Source organism: Amphiura filiformis, chromosome 6 (assembly GCF_039555335.1).
Source record: "Amphiura filiformis chromosome 6, Afil_fr2py, whole genome shotgun sequence".
NCBI classification, from domain to species: domain Eukaryota; kingdom Metazoa; phylum Echinodermata; class Ophiuroidea; order Amphilepidida; family Amphiuridae; genus Amphiura; species Amphiura filiformis.
Window position 1 is genome coordinate 36585089 of NC_092633.1, and position 17864 is coordinate 36602952.

Sequence of the window (17864 nt, forward strand, 5' to 3'; positions counted from 1 at the left end):
CCGAATTGGTTTGGGTCCGAATCGACCTGCTACCCATATCCCCATACTGTTAACGTATCGGCTAGTAAAGGTCACGCGTCAATGGGAAAGGGCACTGTGACGTGTATTGTGTATAGGAAAACGGACAGTAACTGCAGTATGTGATGCTATAAGAAGTGGTGCCTGGGCTTCTCTTCCTGGAAACACGCATTGTTTCACATTTTGGGTTAAATTTCATTCCCCAATCTTCAGACCACTGAACCATAGTATTAAGGTCTTCTTGGAGTGCCTCAAGGGGGGGGGGGACAAATTGAATTTGTTTCTGTTTTTTGGAGGGTTGGGTTTTTGGTGTTTGTTTGTTTGTTTTTGTTTGTTTGTTTGTTTGTATATTTATTTATTTATATAATATATAGTTAATCAAAACAGCTGCAGATAGTGCTCAATAGGCCTACTATTAGATAGTAGAGCGTGTAATAAAATAGGCCTACATAAAACAGCGTAATTATGTTATAGGCCTAACAGCATGATTTATTACTCGGAGTTTCACGCAAAACGGCGATCATCAGATAAATAGCTGAACACTGAACTGTAACTCCAAAACAAAACAAATAAATTCAATTTATTTGTTTTGTTTTGGAGTTACAGTTCAGTGTTCAGCTAAAATATCTGATGATCGCCGTTTCCCCACCCCCACCCCATTTACAATATAGCCTAAGTGTGTTTACTCTATATTAATTTGTACTCACGTAAACTGCAACGACCGTCATTGCGTACTTCACAACGAATTGTTAGACTTACCCTATACGACCAGGCAGAGACAACAAAAAACAGCCGGAACGAGACAAAAAGTTTGGGAGCAAAATGAGTGCTCTTCGGTCAGATCGAATGGTAGAGCTCAGCTCATACAGAGATCAACATTTTAGGGTTTGTAATAGTAATTGTTTAATTGTTATGTAGAAGCATAAGGCATTATCAAGCATTTTAAAGGGAAAAAACGTGAACCATGAGAATGCAACCTTTCCGAATTCTGCTCCGACGTCACTTGTGGTGCAGAATTCGGAAGGATGTGTGCATGTTGTCGAAATAAATTATATTTGATCAATACATTTCATTTCATCAAATAATTTTTATTTCGTTCCCAAAACGAAAATGAGTTTAACTGCAACACCTCGGCTAAAAAACCCTGAAAAACACAATCGGGCAACAGTATTAAATTCCATCAATTTCATGTCTGACTTTAATACTCAAGAAATCTAGCTTCGATTTGCACACCATAGTTACGCATTCGATGCTAGAGTGCTTTGCTATCGGACAGGGGTGCAATTTTTTTGCACTGGAGGTTATTTATTCTTTTTAATGTTGAAATTTGGATGAAAGTTATTTCGATTAGTCAACTGTATCTTTTGAGCAAAATTTGCTTATTTTGGAATTTGGACAGTCTAAAATTTTGCTGAAGTGTAGTTTTATCAACATTTTTGATCGTGATCGGCTGTGTTTAGCTCTGAACTTCCATTGCCTTACACGGTGTCATGCTTCAGCGAATCCAACTAGATTTGAATGCAATGGTCTCTAGCGTAGAATCAGGTGGTGGTCGCATTGCATTCTCTAAATTCAGTAAATTTTCATCGTCAACCGTGTAATTGAATGGGATTATTTTGAAATTTTAAAGCGCTTGAAATATCACAAACAAATAGGCCTATGTTGATAAATAATACAAGCTAAAACCATTGGGGTTCGATAATGAACCCCACAAAACTAACCGAGTATATTGGAAAATGCCATATACGGCCGGGCGGTTTCACAAGTTGCCGGCTCGATCATGTCATCCGCCGCCTGCCTAGAATGTGAAGCTACATGTATCGGCTACCGGCTACATGTATCGGCTTTAAATATATTGATATCATGAAGAAATAAAGACAAAATAATTGGCAAAATCCCAGTACAAGATGTTTTTATACAAACGGCACAGTTCACCGCATTGGAAATGTACCGTACAGTAGCCTCATCGTGTTTATCTCACTGAAGTCTATTTAACAACCAGAAGCCTATGCTTTCGATATACGGCGTAACCGGAAGTGCTGCATAAAGTTCCACAAATAATGTTAATGAGTTCCACAAATCATGCAAATTAGATAAAGTTCCACAAATAATGTTAATGAGGAACGCTAATATGGGCATGATCGCCCGGATGTATACCCCCCAAACAGTTAGAGTTAAACTTAAAGACTGAAACTCATTTCCAGAACATGCAGAATCAGTGGTCTCAATAACAGAACCCAAACAATTCAAATTCGCAGTAGAAAATTACCAAGCAAAGCAACCAACCAGAATAACTAAATATCATTTGCATGAGCACTACCCTGACCACTTGATTCCACCAGGGATGTAGGCCAGTATAAAGAAGAATGAAGTTTGAACAGCTATAGATTTTTTTTTTAATGAACCATGGTACATTGTATAAGTTCCATTTGTATACAGGTGGATCATTCCACACTGTTGGCAGGGCACCCTTTTTAAAGGGTGCCACTTGGAAATTTGGAAAATCCTCAAAAGGGTGGGGGTTTAAACTTTGTTGGTAAAAAGGGTGGATTGATATAAAGGGTGGGTGTAAAATAAAAAGGGTGGGAGTGCCAGCTTACAATATATTTTCATTGAATGATAAAATCATCCTAGTTTCCATTAAGAATAAGTGCCAAACTACAAGAATAAGTGCCAAACCACTGCCAGCAAACCATATCGCAAGATAAAATTCCAATTGATGCATGTTTACATCCTAGGTTATCATGTGATGATAGTGCAGAATTCGGTGTAGGCCCTACTTGATTTACTTCGAACCAAATTGCCTGTGACTTAATGAATGTATACAAATAGGGGAAAAAGCAAAAAGTGTGCAAAAAGGGTGCCTCAGTAAAAAGCGTGGGGGTCAAGAATTTTCAATATAAAGGGTGCCTCAATAAAAAGGGTCCGTGTAAAATAAAAAGGGTGGGGGTCAAACCCCACTGCCAAGTATGTTCCATGTCAAATCAACAGATGGCTTTGCCCATCCCAGTGCAGTCTGGGCACGTCATACATGTCATGTCAAGTGTATTTTGGCAAAAAGCATGCATAATTATAATGATATTGCAGAATTTCAGAGACGTGGCAATTCCACACGCATGTGCACAATCCATTTTATTTTTAATTTTCATGAAATTGTATACCAATTATGCCATTTTCAAGTCTCTAGCAAATCTAATTTAGCCAATTAGACCGCTTTAAAACTTCCATTTATTTCAAAAGTCAGATTTGATAGTAAAAATAGAAATTCATATTTTTGGCCTTAAGGGGGTACTACACTCCTCGATAAATTTGTTCCTATTTTTGCATTTTTTTCACAAACTAATAACACAATGCTACACAAAGGTTATATATATTATAGTGTTAAGGAATCCAATTACTACACTGGAATTTTAGTGACCCAGGACAAGCGGTTCATTATTTATGATAAGAAAAGAGGTACCGCTAGAATGTACCTCATTTCCTATCATATATACTGAACCGCTTGTCTTGAGTCACTGAAATTTCAGTGTAGCAATTGATTCCTTGCCCCAATAATATACATAACTTTTGTTACCAGTGTGTTATTATTTTTGAGAAAAATGCAAAAATAGTCACGAATTACCACAGGGGTGTAGTACCCCTTAATATTTGGTCAAGAATTAAACAAATCAGGCCAATATCCAAAATATAAATATTTCCTGCAGAAACAGAATAGGCTTAATAACTCCATGATGGCAAGTATGTCAAAAAACAATTATTTTTATTTTCCATTTATTTACCTACATATACATAATGTTGTATTTTGTATTTTTCCAGGGAAGCCTGACAGAACAAGAAAAGAAGTTGCAACTGAGTACAACGCTTTACATTGGGAATTTGTCATTTTATACCACAGAGGAACAAATACATGAACTTTTCTCCAAATGTGGTGATCTCAAGCGTATCATCATGGGGCTGGACAAGATCAGGAAAACGCCATGTGGATTTTGCTTCGTCGAGTATCCTTTTTATCGTTGGCTCTAATATCTTTGATTGTTACAGAGTTTTGAAGAGTTAACAAAACATCTGGATTTATTCATAAAGTGTCACAAATGCTCAACATTTAACGGCAAAACATAATCTATGATAATAATAATAATAATAATATTTATTTCAATTGTCATAAATTACAAACATGAAAAAACACTAAAAGCAATTTAAATGACAATCCGGGAAATGATAGTTTCCAACTCGCCAAGGTCCTGCCATCTGAAAGAACATTAATAGGTAAGGACAAGGTTACCTGCCCAAATCCTAGTATAAACATTAAGTAATTGCTGGTATTTAGTTACCATGGTTAGGCCTACAAAAAAATTGTTTGATTGGCGTAACCTGACGGACTCTATAAGTAGGCCCGACCCTAGACTAAAAAATTAAGAAATTAAAATTATAAAAAAAAAGAAGTTCCAATGCCTTTAAAATATCGAATGCAATTTATAGCTTAAAATGTAAAAAATAAAAATATTTTAAAAAATCGCGACCTACCTACCCTATTTTTTTTTTATGTTACGCCAATCAAACATTCAAACAATTTATTTTTGAGGCCTTACTGCACAAACCTGGCTAATTGGCCTGGCCAACAAGATGTTAGACCTTCTCAGATGTTTTGTAGGTTGTGTACTGGTTTTCCTTAATAGATGCACTTTATTCAGATATTACACACGAGAGGATGCAGAGAATTGTATGCGTTATGTTAGTGGTACACGATTAGATGATCGAATAGTGAGGTCCGACTGGGATGCGGGGTTTATAGAGGGCAGACAATATGGCAGAGGGAAGAGTGGAGGACAGGTAAGACAGAATTGTATGCGTTACATTAGCAGTACACGATTAGATGATCGCATTGTGAGATCAGACTGGGATGGGGGGTTTATAGAGGGCAGACAATATGGCAGAGGGAAGAGTGGAGGACAGGTAAGACAGAGAATTGTATGCGTTACGTTAGTGGTACACGATTAGATGATCGCATAGTGAGATCAGACTGGGATGCAGGGTTTATAGAGGGCAGACAATATGGCAGAGGGAAGAGTGGAGGACAGGTAAGACAGAGAATTGTATGTGTTACGTTAGTGGTACACGATTAGATGATCGCATAGTGAGATCAGACTGGGATGCAGGGTTTATAGAGGGCAGACAATATGGCAGAGGGAAGAGTGGAGGACAGGTAAGACAGAGAATTGTATGCGTTACGTTAGTGGTACACGATTAGATGATCGCATAGTGAGATCAGACTGGGATGCAGGGTTTATAGAGGGCAGACAATATGGCAGAGGGAAGAGTGGAGGACAGGTAAGACAGAGAATTGTATGCGTTACATTAGTGGTACACGATTAGATGATCGCATAGTGAGATCAGACTGGGATGCTGGGTTTATAGAGGGCAGACAATATGGCAGAGGGAAGAGTGGTGGACAGGTAAGACAGAATTGTATGCGTTACATTAGTGGTACACGATTAGATGATCGCATAGTGAGATCAGACTGGGATGCTGGGTTTATAGAGGGCAGACAATATGGCAGAGGGAAGAGTGGAGGACAGGTAAGACAGAGAATTGTATGCGTTACGTTAGTGGTACACGATTAGATGATCGATAGTGAGATCAGACTGGGATGCTGGGTTTATAGAGGGCAGACAATATGGCAGAGGGAAGAGTGGAGGACAGGTAAGACAGAGAATTGTATGCGTTACATTAGTGGTACACGATTAGATGATCGCATAGTGAGATCAGACTGGGATGCAGGGTTTATAGAGGGCAGACAATATGGCAGAGGGAAGAGTGGAGGACAGGTAAGACAGAGAATTGTATGCGTTACGTTAGTGGTACACGATTAGATGATCGCATAGTGAGATCAGACTGGGATGCTGGGTTTATAGAGGGCAGACAATATGGCAGAGGGAAGAGTGGAGGACAGGTAAGACAGAGAATTGTATGCGTTACATTAGTGGTACACGATTAGATGATCGCATAGTGAGATCAGACTGGGATGCTGGGTTTATAGAGGGCAGACAATATGGCAGAGGGAAGAGTGGAGGACAGGTAAGACAGAGAATTGTATGCGTTACATTAGTGGTACACGATTAGATGATCGCATAGTGAGATCAGACTGGGATGCAGGGTTTATAGAGGGCAGACAATATGGCAGAGGGAAGAGTGGTGGACAGGTAAGACAGAGAATTGTATGCGTTACATTAGTGGTACGATTAGATGATCGCATAGTGAGATCAGACTGGGATGCTGGGTTTATAGAGGGCAGACAATATGGCAGAGGGAAGAGTGGAGGACAGGTAAGACAGAGAATTGTATGTGTTACATTAGTGGTACACGATTAGATGATCGCATAGTGAGATCAGACTGGGATGCAGGGTTTATAGAGGGCAGACAATATGGCAGAGGGAAGAGTGGAGGACAGGTAAGACAGAGAATTGTATGCGTTACGTTAGTGGTACACGATTAGATGATCGCATAGTGAGATCAGACTGGGATGCAGGGTTTATAGAGGGCAGACAATATGGCAGAGGGAAGAGTGGAGGACAGGTAAGACAGAGAATTGTATGCGTTACGTTAGTGGTACACGATTAGATGATCGCATAGTGAGATCAGACTGGGATGCTGGGTTTATAGAGGGCAGACAATATGGCAGAGGGAAGAGTGGAGGACAGGTAAGACAAAGGATTAACAGCAGTGGCATAGCCAGTGAGGGGGCTGGGCTAGGGAGGTCTGTGCCCCCCTGTTCATCATGACTGTCGGTTCATATAGGTCATCGGTAGACGAAAGATGCTGGTGAAAATTGGGTCAAAAATAGGTTCCAAAATCCTGGCTACACCACTGATTTTAACATAGTAAACAAAATTTGTTGAAAAATCAGTCGATCAAACAATTAAATTAACCATTTAGTCAGTCACTCACTTATCAATCTATTCACTATCAATTGAAATTGCCAGTGAGTTTGCCAAGATAAATATTGTTTGATATGCTGCATTTGAAATTGGATGGACCAAGTGGCTTTGAAAATCACTGTGGGCACACAAGACTGGGAAATCTATAGTAAACTCTCATTGAACATATAAAAGTAGCGGTAAACTGTTTTAATTCAAAGGTTATGTAGAGAAGGCATAACATAAAGCAGGTTTTTTGGAGTAAATTTGACAGAAGTTTGCAAAGTGCTGCAGATTAGAATAGTGGTTGCTCGCTGGTCCTTATTAGGCCCCCCCAAAAAAAGGTTTGTCTCAAGTGGTTTGAAAACAAATACCAAATGCGATTTTTAAAAAAATTATTATTATTATTCCCGACTTGGTATTTTTATGGTATTTCGAGGAAAAAAATCTGATATTCGGCTGGAAATTTTCCTGGAAAAAATAATAAAAAAAATTCTGCATTTCTTTTTTTCAAATCGTGTGATTTTACAAATGCGGGCGCGAGCTTTGAGACAAACCTTTTTTTTTTTTTGCCTTATTCCAACAGCACTGATGAAAGATATGAAGAATTGACGAATGAATGATGTCACGATGATTATTTGATGAAAATAAATAATGCTTGAAAAGTTTCCCAATTTTTACATTTGATTCATTTATTGTATTTCTTTGTTTTATTAATTTCAGGTAAGAGATGAGTACAGAACAGACTACGACACAGGCAGGGGAGGCTACGGGAAAGCAGCGCTGAAACAGATGCAAGCCATTGGAGACCAAATCTTCTGATCACTGTCTCATGTGTATATCTATTTATTACAACTGACTGCTCAATGAGAAAATGACTGTTCAGATACTGCAGCGTTTTTGCTTGCATATTTCTGTTGCGACAAATGTTGCGTTTTCCATTCGCCGCTGCAATCAGCCCTTTCGCAATTCCAATCGCACATGATACAAGAGTGTATTGTGGGTAATATGCATGAGAGATAAACTTGCACAGTATATCAATTGGGTTGAACTTTGCACTTTGTAAAATGATGCTTTTTTATACTTGTGTTTTGCATAGCATTTGGTCTTGATGTCTTGCTTGAAAGCCTGACAAATTAAAAGTGGTTGTGTCAGGTTAGAACTTCCAGTTTTATTAATCATGATACGAAAAGTAAAATTCCTGAAAAGTTTTAAGTTCATTGACATGGCTGTCAAAGGAGGAGATTGGATTCATCTCCCATTGGTGTACGGTACCCGATATCAAAGTTCTGAGCATGCATGATTGGAATTGCGAATAAAAGCTTATTTTTCTGGTGTCTTTTGCGATTTTCCACGCAAATCATCAACATTGTTCAGATAAGAGCTTGTTCTTCTTCTTGATGAGTTGTCACAGAGACACATTTTTGCAGATGGGACGAAAATTGGAACTGCATTTGCCACAATGGCAAAATGCACACAAAACGTTGAACTACAGGTACACAAATGCACCTGTCCGTGTGTATATTATGAATTATATCATGATTACAGTGACTTTAGCTGTGTGATAGTTTTTACTATCACATGGCATTAAAAGAAACCATGTGATATCATGATCTAAAACAAATATTACATGCCAATATTTGTGTAATAGTATAATATATCATTTGGTCAAATTTTGACTGATCTATTTCACTCGGCTACACCTCGTGAAATAGAAAAGTCAAAATTTGACCTCATGATATATTTTGAACTATCACACTCATAGGCATGTAATATTTGTATAATAGAAGGCAGTAGAAAAGAACAGCGTGTTTGTGAGTTCATATGTAGTGAGCACCAATTGGTAACTGCCTCAACACAGTTGAATGCCGAATTTGACTAGAATATGGAGGAAAACACAACAATTCAGCTAAGAATGCATGTGTGTTGAAATCATAGATGAATAAGGAACAAAACACTATCATTATTTTTGAGGGCCAATTGGTGTGCATGTGCACAGTCATTATGAGGTAGGGCCAATCATTCCATGAAGTGCACTAGACAAAATTGTTGTGCTTTTGCTACCATATATTTTCCAAGGTGATATCCAATTGTGATATCTTAAATACAAATGCAAAGGCACACAAGGCAGTTCGTAATTTGTTAGACACTTATTGTAGAATGATGGCTTACCCAGGAATCATGAGCTCCATTCAAACCATGAGGGCTTATGCCCAATTATTTCACTGCCATTTGTTCCGATTCCTTTCTCTGTGGTGCACTGGCATCTGTCCAAAGTTTAATGGACTGCAATGTTATTGACTTAATCTTGTGGCATGTCTACACATTATATTCAATTTTGGCATTCAAACAAAGGAATTTGGAAAATAAAGAGATACATTCCTTAAGATTAGAGAAAGGCTATTTTTTCTTTTTTGAAGAGGTTCATTAATCATTACGTTTATAGAAACTTGTAGAATACACATTTCATCTTGTCAAAACCAATTATGTTTTACTGACATGACAGTTTGGACCATCTTGGGCGATGGCCATCTTCAGAGTGATGTATTTTTAGATCTAACTTCTGTACACCAACAGAGGGCACTCTAGCACCCAGAAGTGGATTGTATTGCATTCGCGAGGAAAAATGTAATTTGGGAGCCCGCTATATCCGAGAAGCAATCTTGATAAGGAAAAGATCATCAAACACCACGAACAGATACGTGGAGGCCCATTATCTTACGTCACATGTACAATCCACTTTTGGGCGCTAGTGTGCAGTCTGTTGGTGTCTCCAATGTTCTTTTTACATGTCACAAAACTTTGAGCTGGATAGATGACGTGTCAAAGTTCATCTGTTAGGATTTTTGTGAACTTTTTACTTTGTGATACAAGTGTGTTTTTCATGAATAAAAGTACAATTATTATCGACAAACCAACCATTTTGTTATAAGATTCATAACCAATGTTAGCATAGAGAAAAGTTGGATTTGGAAAAATAACATGTCATGTATAACTTTTTACTTTGGCTTTGACCTGCCAAATGAAATAAAAGACTTTTTAATGAAACTGAATATTATATTTTTAGTTGTGTTTTTTTTGGATATGAATGGGATATGAATACATAATGTAAGGTGAAGACACGCCAACAACAGGGGTGGTACACAGGACTTGCACTTCTAGCCATGGATTGGATTGGGTTGAATTTTGGGAAGTCCCGCATATTTTCAGGTGCACCACTGTTCAGCAGTGTAAATCTATCTACTATATCATCATTTCACAACATTACTTTAACACAACTAATTTAAAACATGACCATGGGACTTTAGCTGACAGTCCTGACACTGCAAATTTGAATTAGTCCTACTTGGGGTCACTCTCAGCTGATGCAAATTTGGAGCCAGAAAATATTGTATGGACTTCAGGGCCTTGCTAATGTGTGTAACCACTCATGCACTGGAAAGATGCTTTTGATAATAAAAAAAAGTGCAGGTATACACAGCGAGTGCCCGGTGTCTCGTAGTTCGAAGGATCACGTAAAATGGCGACCCGGGAATGGCGATCCCGTGTGTCAGACGAGTCAAACCTAAACACGTAAAAAGTTGCCGGTCTTATCGAAAAGAGTAGGTGGATCTAGTTGTGTACCGGCACAAATCCTCCGATTTTTGAGTTTTTGCGGCGTCCGCAGGAACTCCGATAGTGGAGGTTTTGCGGTGGGTGCAGAACATCGGAGTAACTTCATACTCAGCAAAAGTTATGGTTATGAAATTTGATGACGTGGAGCTTATAAATTAAGTAGGCCTATACGTTCAAAACAATTTAATACATTTCCATAATTAATATTAACGTCTCATCTTGTACCAGGGGCAACTTGTTTACCAAATCGTGAATATCGTCCTTCACAACAAGTTATATGAATTCATGAATAGACCGATTCCTGATATTGCATATGTATTATCTTATTAAATTGCATAAACCATAATCATAATTCATAATTTAATCTTAATGCTCTTCGTGCTATCCATATTATAAAAAGTCCCAAGTTTTGAAATATTTTCTCAAAATATCAAGAACTATTTTAAGAACCACTGAACCAATACTGGGCTTGTTTATACTCATTTCAATGCATTTTTCATGATGATTCCAAATATGGTCATGAAAATTTACAATTCTGAAATCTTTTGAATTTTTGAATTTTTTTTAACTTTTCGTCTGCAGTCTACACCAGCGCGGAGAGAGTTAACACACATGACTTATCTGTTTGAATTATCGCAAATTGGGTTACTATAACAATAGTCTTTGTTACTCCATTATATTGAGGAACACGGAAGTTATAGTAGGAAATAGCCTATGTACCTATTGTTAGGGATGAAATCAAAACTCGACCGGCGTTTGACCACCGTTTGCGTCCGCTTACCATTGTTTAGAACAATAGCAACCGGACGGAACCGGCGGTCAACCACCGGTCAAGTTTTGATTTCGTCCCTTCGGTGTTTTTGATCAAAACGGGGCAGAGTTGTAAACATCTATTTCCGTAAGAAATACATGATCTAATTGATATCACTTGAATTTTGTTGGCCTAATTTGTATTATGATTAATTATGATAAATTTAACGAACTAGCTATGAACTTCCCTTTACAATATTTTTTTTTATCATTAGATTATCTGTATCGTCACCCTCATAACCAAAGTGCCCAAGTCATTATCACATGTTTCTCATTTGCAATTTTGATTTTCTGAGTAATAAACCCATAATTAATCAAAATTTTGATTTTCTGAGTAATAAACCCATAATTAATCAAATTTCCAGCCGCATTCTTTATTGAGTTGTGGAATTCATCTCTTTTGATGTATTCTGCAAGTTAATGAAGAATGCGGCTGGAAATTTGATTAATTATGGGTTTATTACTCAGAAAATCAAAATTGCAAATGAGAAACATGTAATAATGACTTAGGCACTTTGGTTATGAGGGTGACGGTCAGGGGCGTAGCCAGCTTTTCTGGCCAGGGGGGGAAAAATTACAGTTGCATCATACAATACGTAGAGACAAAAGGCCTTATTGGGACGATGTGCGCGAGTAGCGCGCAAAAAATGGTATTTTATACTATTTTTGTCCATTGTCAGGATGGAAAGGGCTGAATTTTTGCAATATGCGCGCGTAGCGCGGAAAAATTGTGTATTTTCAGGCTGAATTTCGGTAGAAAAGGGCTCCTTGCCCCTTTTCTTTTCCTTTGCCCTCCTGATTTTCCCTTTTATTTTTTGTCAGAGGGCACTTTTTTCTTTCATTTTTTGTCGGGGGGGCACTAGAAGAGTCTTGCAGTTGTACGCTGCAAAAACTCTGGTGTTAAATTTGCAACACTGAGCTGGTGTTATGGCTTATGGTGTTATATTAACCATGTTAACACCACCTTGAAAAAAACAACAACAAACTACACTGCACTTTGCTGGACTGCTTACAGTTCAACGTTATTTATAATCTGAAAATACATGCTGTTACAATATTACAATGTTACCATGGTTACACCAATTAATGTTAACACCAAAGTCTGGTGTTAACACAACACCCATTGGTGGTGTGGTCCTCTCAGATCAGAACAGTGGGAAAGTGTGAACACTGGTCCATCAGCAAAATCAAATCAACACCCCGCATTGTCGAAGACACTGTAAATCAACATCCGTGGGTGTGGTCCTCCCAGAACACTTCGGTGTTAAAATTAACACCCTTGGTGTTACTTTTGCAGTGTACGCGAACTACCCCCAGAACCACATTAATGCCCTCATGCAATGCAACCCGAGTCCTGGTAAACTACTTTGTATCATGCAATGCAACCCGGGTCCTGGTAAAACTACATTAATGCTATCATACAATGCAACCCCGGTCCGTCCTGGTAAAACTGCATAAAATGCTATCATACAATGCAACCCGAGTCCTGGCAAAATTACATTAACGCTATCATACAATGCAACCCGAGTCCTAGTAAACTACATTAATGCTACAATGAATGCAACCCGAGTCCTGGTAAATCTACATTAATGCTATCATGCAATGCAACCCGAGTCCTGGTAAAACTACATTAATGCTATCATACAATGCAACCCGAGTCCTGGTAAAACTACATTAATGCTATCATGCAATGCAACCCGAGTCCTGGTAAAACTACATTAATGCTATCATACAATGCAAACCGGGCCCTGTTAAAACTACATTGATGCTATCATACAATCCAACCCGGGCTCTGGTAAAACTACATTAATGATATAATACAATGCAACCCGAGTCCTGGTAAAACTACATTAATGCTACAATGAATGCAACCTGGGTCCTGGTAAAACTACATTAATGCTATCATGCAATGCAACCCGGGTCCTCGTAAAACTATACATTAATGCTACAATGAATGCAACCCGGGTCCTGGTAAAACTACATTAATGCCCTCATGCAATGCAACCCAGGTCCTTGTAAAACTACATTACTGCTACAATGAATGCAACCCGGGTCCTGGTAAAACTACATAAATGCTATAATGCATATAATACACTGGTCCATTAGCATGGTCAAATCAACACCCCGCAGTGTCGAAGACGCTGTAATCAACATCCGTGGTGTGGTTCTCCCAGAACACTTCGGTACCGGTGTTAAAATTAAGTGTTACTTTTGCAGTGTATACGAACTACCAGAGCCTGATTAAACCACATTAATGCTCTCATGCAATGCAACCCGAGTCCTGGTAAACTATTTTAATGCTGCAATGAATGCAACCTGGGTCCTGGTAAAACTACATTAATGCTATCATGCAATGCAACCCGGGTCCTCGTAAAACTATACATTAATGCTACAATGAATGCAACCCGGGTCCTGGTAAAACTACATTAATGCTATCATGCAATGGAACCCGGGTCCTTGTAAAACTACATTACTGCTACAATGAATGCAACCCGGGTCCTGGTAAAACTACATAAATGCTATAATGCATATAATACACTGGTCGATTAGCATGGTCAAATCAACACCCCGCAGTGTCGAAGACGCTGTAATCAACATCCGTGGTGTGGTTCTCCCAGAACACTTCGGTACCGGTGTTAAAATTAAGTGTTACTTTTGCAGTGTACACGAACTACCAGAGCCTGATTAAACCACATTAATGCTCTCATGCAATGCAACCCGAGTCCTGGTAAACTATTTTAATGCTGCAATGAATGCAACCTGGGTCCTGGTAAAACTACATTAATGCTATCATGCAATGCACGGGGTCCTTGTAAAACTACATTACTGCTACAATGAATGCAACCCGGGTCCTGGTAAAACTACATTAATGCTACAATGAATGCAACTCGGGTCCTGGTAAAACTACATAAATGCTACATTAGCAAAGTCAAATCAACACCCCGCAGTTTCGTAGACACTGTAATCAACATCCGTGGGTGTGGTCCTCCCAAAACACTTCGGTGTTAAAATTAACACCCTTGGTGCAGGCGCGTAGCAAGCGGGGGGACAGGGTGGACGAAGTCCATGGGCCCGAGGGTTCAGGGGCCCCGAGCACAAAAGCGAAAATTAAATAAGGGCTGATAATGGAGAGCAGGCCCGGATTTTTATACCATTGGGCCAGATGGGCCCGAGTCCAGGGCCCCAAAAATTTGGGGTCCCCAAAATTGCCCTATGCATCTTTCTTTTAGTTTTAACCCCAATAACGGCATGTTTTTTTGGTCAAAATAGGGCAAAATTGTAAAAAATGTCGCGCTTCGCGCGGTTTCAAATAGCAACATCCCTCGCGTTTCTGGATACTTCGACCGTGATCCAAGCTGACGGCAGCTTAGAGATCAAGATATACCGTAAGCCAACGCACACGGATCAATATTTGCATTTTTCTTCCAACCACCCGTTAGAACACAAGTTTGGTGTAATACAGACTCTATTCCATCGTGCAGAGACAGTGATCACCAAGTGGTTGTTGAGGAAAAGGAGCATATTACGCAAGCTCTCTCCAAGTGTGGCTACCCGCCATGGGTCTTTGACAAAATCAATAAGCCCAAGAGCGCAAAATCAAACGCGAATAAGGACAGTAGTACTACAAACAAAGGACAGATCGTGTTACCGTATATCAAAGGGATTTCGGAGGCTCTTCGAAGGAATTTCCAAAAATTCGGTATACGGGTAACATTTAAACCTACACAGACACTGCGCCAATTTTTAGTGGCGCCAAAAGACAAAACTGAAAAAAGGACGTAACTGGTCCAGTGTACTTGATTCCATGCCAGGGGCAGACTACAAGAGGCACCTGCAAAGAATCGTACATTGGAGAGACTGAACGTTCTCTCAAGACCAGATTTCTCGAACATAGACGTCCTAGCACAACTTCGTCTGAGGTTTCCAAACATATCCACATAGAGTCACCGGGCCATCACGTCGACCTGGACAAAGTCCAAATCTTGGATAGGGAACCTCGCTGGTTTGAGAGAGGAGTCAAGGAGGCCATCCACATCAGGGCCAACCAACCATCTCTGAACAAAGACGGAGGGCGCTACAAGTTACCAAAGGTCTATGACCCGGTCATTACGTCACACTTCAAGAGTGCACGATCGGGTCATTCCGCTGACGAAGGCTGTAGTAGCAACAGCTGAAAATTACGGAGGTAAATATTTTGTATTGAGATCAAGAGTTTAAATCTTTCTATATTCTAAACATTCATGTTGATCTGGGGCCAATATAGTCTGAAATTGAACTGAACAAAATATGTTAGTCCCCCTTAGTCCCCCTTTAGTTAAACCAAAACTTGGCCACTGACTTGAGTGCACATATGCCTTCCTCGGCACGTGACTTTGGGGCCTCCAAACTTTGGCCTGGCCCAGGGCCCCATAAGGTAGGCTAAATCTCGCCTGGTTAAAAGGGCCCGTACTGCTCCTTGTCCATGAGCCCCTGATGCTCTTGCTACGCCCCTGCCTTGGTGTTACTTTTGCAGTGTACACGAACTACCCCCAGAGCCTGTAAGCTCCTGTATCCAAAAATCAAAGATTTAACACGTTACAGCACCATTTAGCCTACAAATAGATATATTTGATGTTAATGTTATTTATGGCCCATAGAAGTGCCAGATTCATGTTTTCCCGGGAATTAACCGCTAAAAATGTGTGACGGGGATGTGCGGCCACCCGCAGTGTTCTAAATCGGTAAATAAAATAAACCTCAGGTACCCGGTATTTTACCGGGTGATTTTTGGTAAAATACCGTAATTTACTGCAAAATTCAGTAAAATAAAAGACACCAAAGGAAAAGATATTTTGAGATATCTTAAAATATATGGTTTCATCAGAAATTCTGTTACACTTGCATGGAATACATATAAATACGAAATGGGACTGATCGCTACAATGTCTCAAAAACACGATGCATGGTTGTCTCAAAAACACGATGCATGGTTGTTAGAAAATCAAATTGAAAAAGGTCAATGCAATGCTGTTTTACTTGGAATACATATTGCTACTATATAAAAGTATTCAGATATCTAAATATAGTACCTTTTATTTTGATCAAAATTACTAGTTTGCAATGCATGGGAGGCCAAATGGTATAAAACGGCCTCAAAAAGAGAAAGGTCGAACATGATGCATGGTTAGAAAATCAAATAAAATGTCTTTAAATGGCGTCACCCTCATAACCAAACTGCCTAATTCATTATTACATGTTTCTCATTTGTAATTTTGATTTTCTGAGTAATAAACCCATAATCAGTGTTGTAGTCGAGTCCTCGTCATCCGAGTCCTTGGTGTCCAAGTCCGAGTTCGAGTCCCTGCCAATTTCTGATGTCCGAGTCCTCAAAGCTCGAGTCCGAGTCCTTATGTATCACAATTCAAGCCCCGGGGTTTTAACCAATACTTTATCAACGTAGGCATATACTTAACCAGAATTTTAGTTCTATACTAATTTCTTGTATGTATCCCGCAAGTTAATGAAGAATGCGGCTGGAAATTTGAATAATTATGGGTTTATTACTCAGAAAATCAAAATTGCAAATGAGAAACATGTAATAATGACTTAGGCAGTTTGGTTATGAAGGTAGTAGGCCTACTTTTATTCATCAAGTTATTACAACAAAAGGGTTTAAGTGCATTTTACAATGTAACCGCATTAAAAGACTGCGGTTACACAGGTCACACCAAAAAGTCCCAGCAAAAAGTATTATAAAAAAAACCTCGGAGGTTAAAAATGCCGGGTAAAAATGATACAAAAATAATGTAATATTTGCACTGTAAAGGTTCTATTAAAGGAGTATTTCGTGATCCTAGCATCCTCTTTTTATGACATTTTTCAGTACATATCCACGAAAAAAGCCTATTCCCAAAATTTCAGTTGATTCCGATTTTGCGTTTGCGAGTTATGCATGATTATGTGTATTACACTGCTCCATAGACAATGCGTTGTAATTTCGTTCTGGTGCACCAGAACGAAATTCAAATTTCACGGTATCTTTGCAAAACGAATTAATCTGCAAGAAATATTTTGTACATAAACATTATGTAGCCAGAGGTTTCCAGTGATATAAAAATCTCAACTTTTTTGGAGAAAAGTGGGGGGATGAGGCTGTGGATCACGAAATGCCCCTTTAAATGTCCAGCATGATAGGGTCTACCTACTTTTAATTTTCATTTTTAGTATTAAGTCAATTCTATACATTATATATTTACTGATAGAACCTTAAAGCCATAAATAACATTTCGAGTGCTGAAATATATCTTTTGAAGTCTAGAGTTAATTGGTATTCTGAAAATCTTTTTTTCTTTCAATTTTTACGTTAAGGGTAGACGCAGTATTTTGCAATTGGTCGAAGCAGTCAAAAATTGGATTTCCACTATCTAAATCAATATATTATTGAAAAACAACACTTTGATGTTTTGCAAAAGTTCATTCTACAAATCATATACTTTTAAAACTTGCTTGATTTATTGTTGTTAATGA

General features: G+C 38.8%; 1 protein-coding gene across 1 annotated transcript; it reads left to right on the forward strand.

The window, feature by feature from the left end:
* The first annotated feature begins 760 nt into the window (after window positions 1-760).
* LOC140155362 (nuclear cap-binding protein subunit 2-like) lies at window positions 761-9985 on the forward strand. Its single transcript, XM_072178176.1, has 4 exons — window positions 761-903; window positions 3835-4016; window positions 4710-4848; window positions 7656-9985. The coding sequence occupies exons 1-4, from the start codon at window positions 841-843 to the stop codon at window positions 7752-7754; spliced, it is 483 nt and encodes a 160-aa protein (XP_072034277.1). The 5' UTR covers window positions 761-840; the 3' UTR covers window positions 7755-9985.
* The last annotated feature ends 7879 nt before the right edge of the window (window positions 9986-17864 follow it).

Bases quoted from the DNA above. Each gene is read 5' to 3' on its own strand.
- LOC140155362 (XM_072178176.1), top strand. From the start codon at position 841: ATGAGTGCTCTTCGGTCAGATCGAATGGTAGAGCTCAGCTCATACAGA. The intron at 904-3,834 runs GTTTGTAATAGT...GTATTTTTCCAG, and splicing joins ACAGAGATCAACATTTTAGG to GGAAGCCTGACAGAACAAGA. The intron at 4,017-4,709 runs GTATCCTTTTTA...CACTTTATTCAG, and splicing joins TGTGGATTTTGCTTCGTCGA to ATATTACACACGAGAGGATG.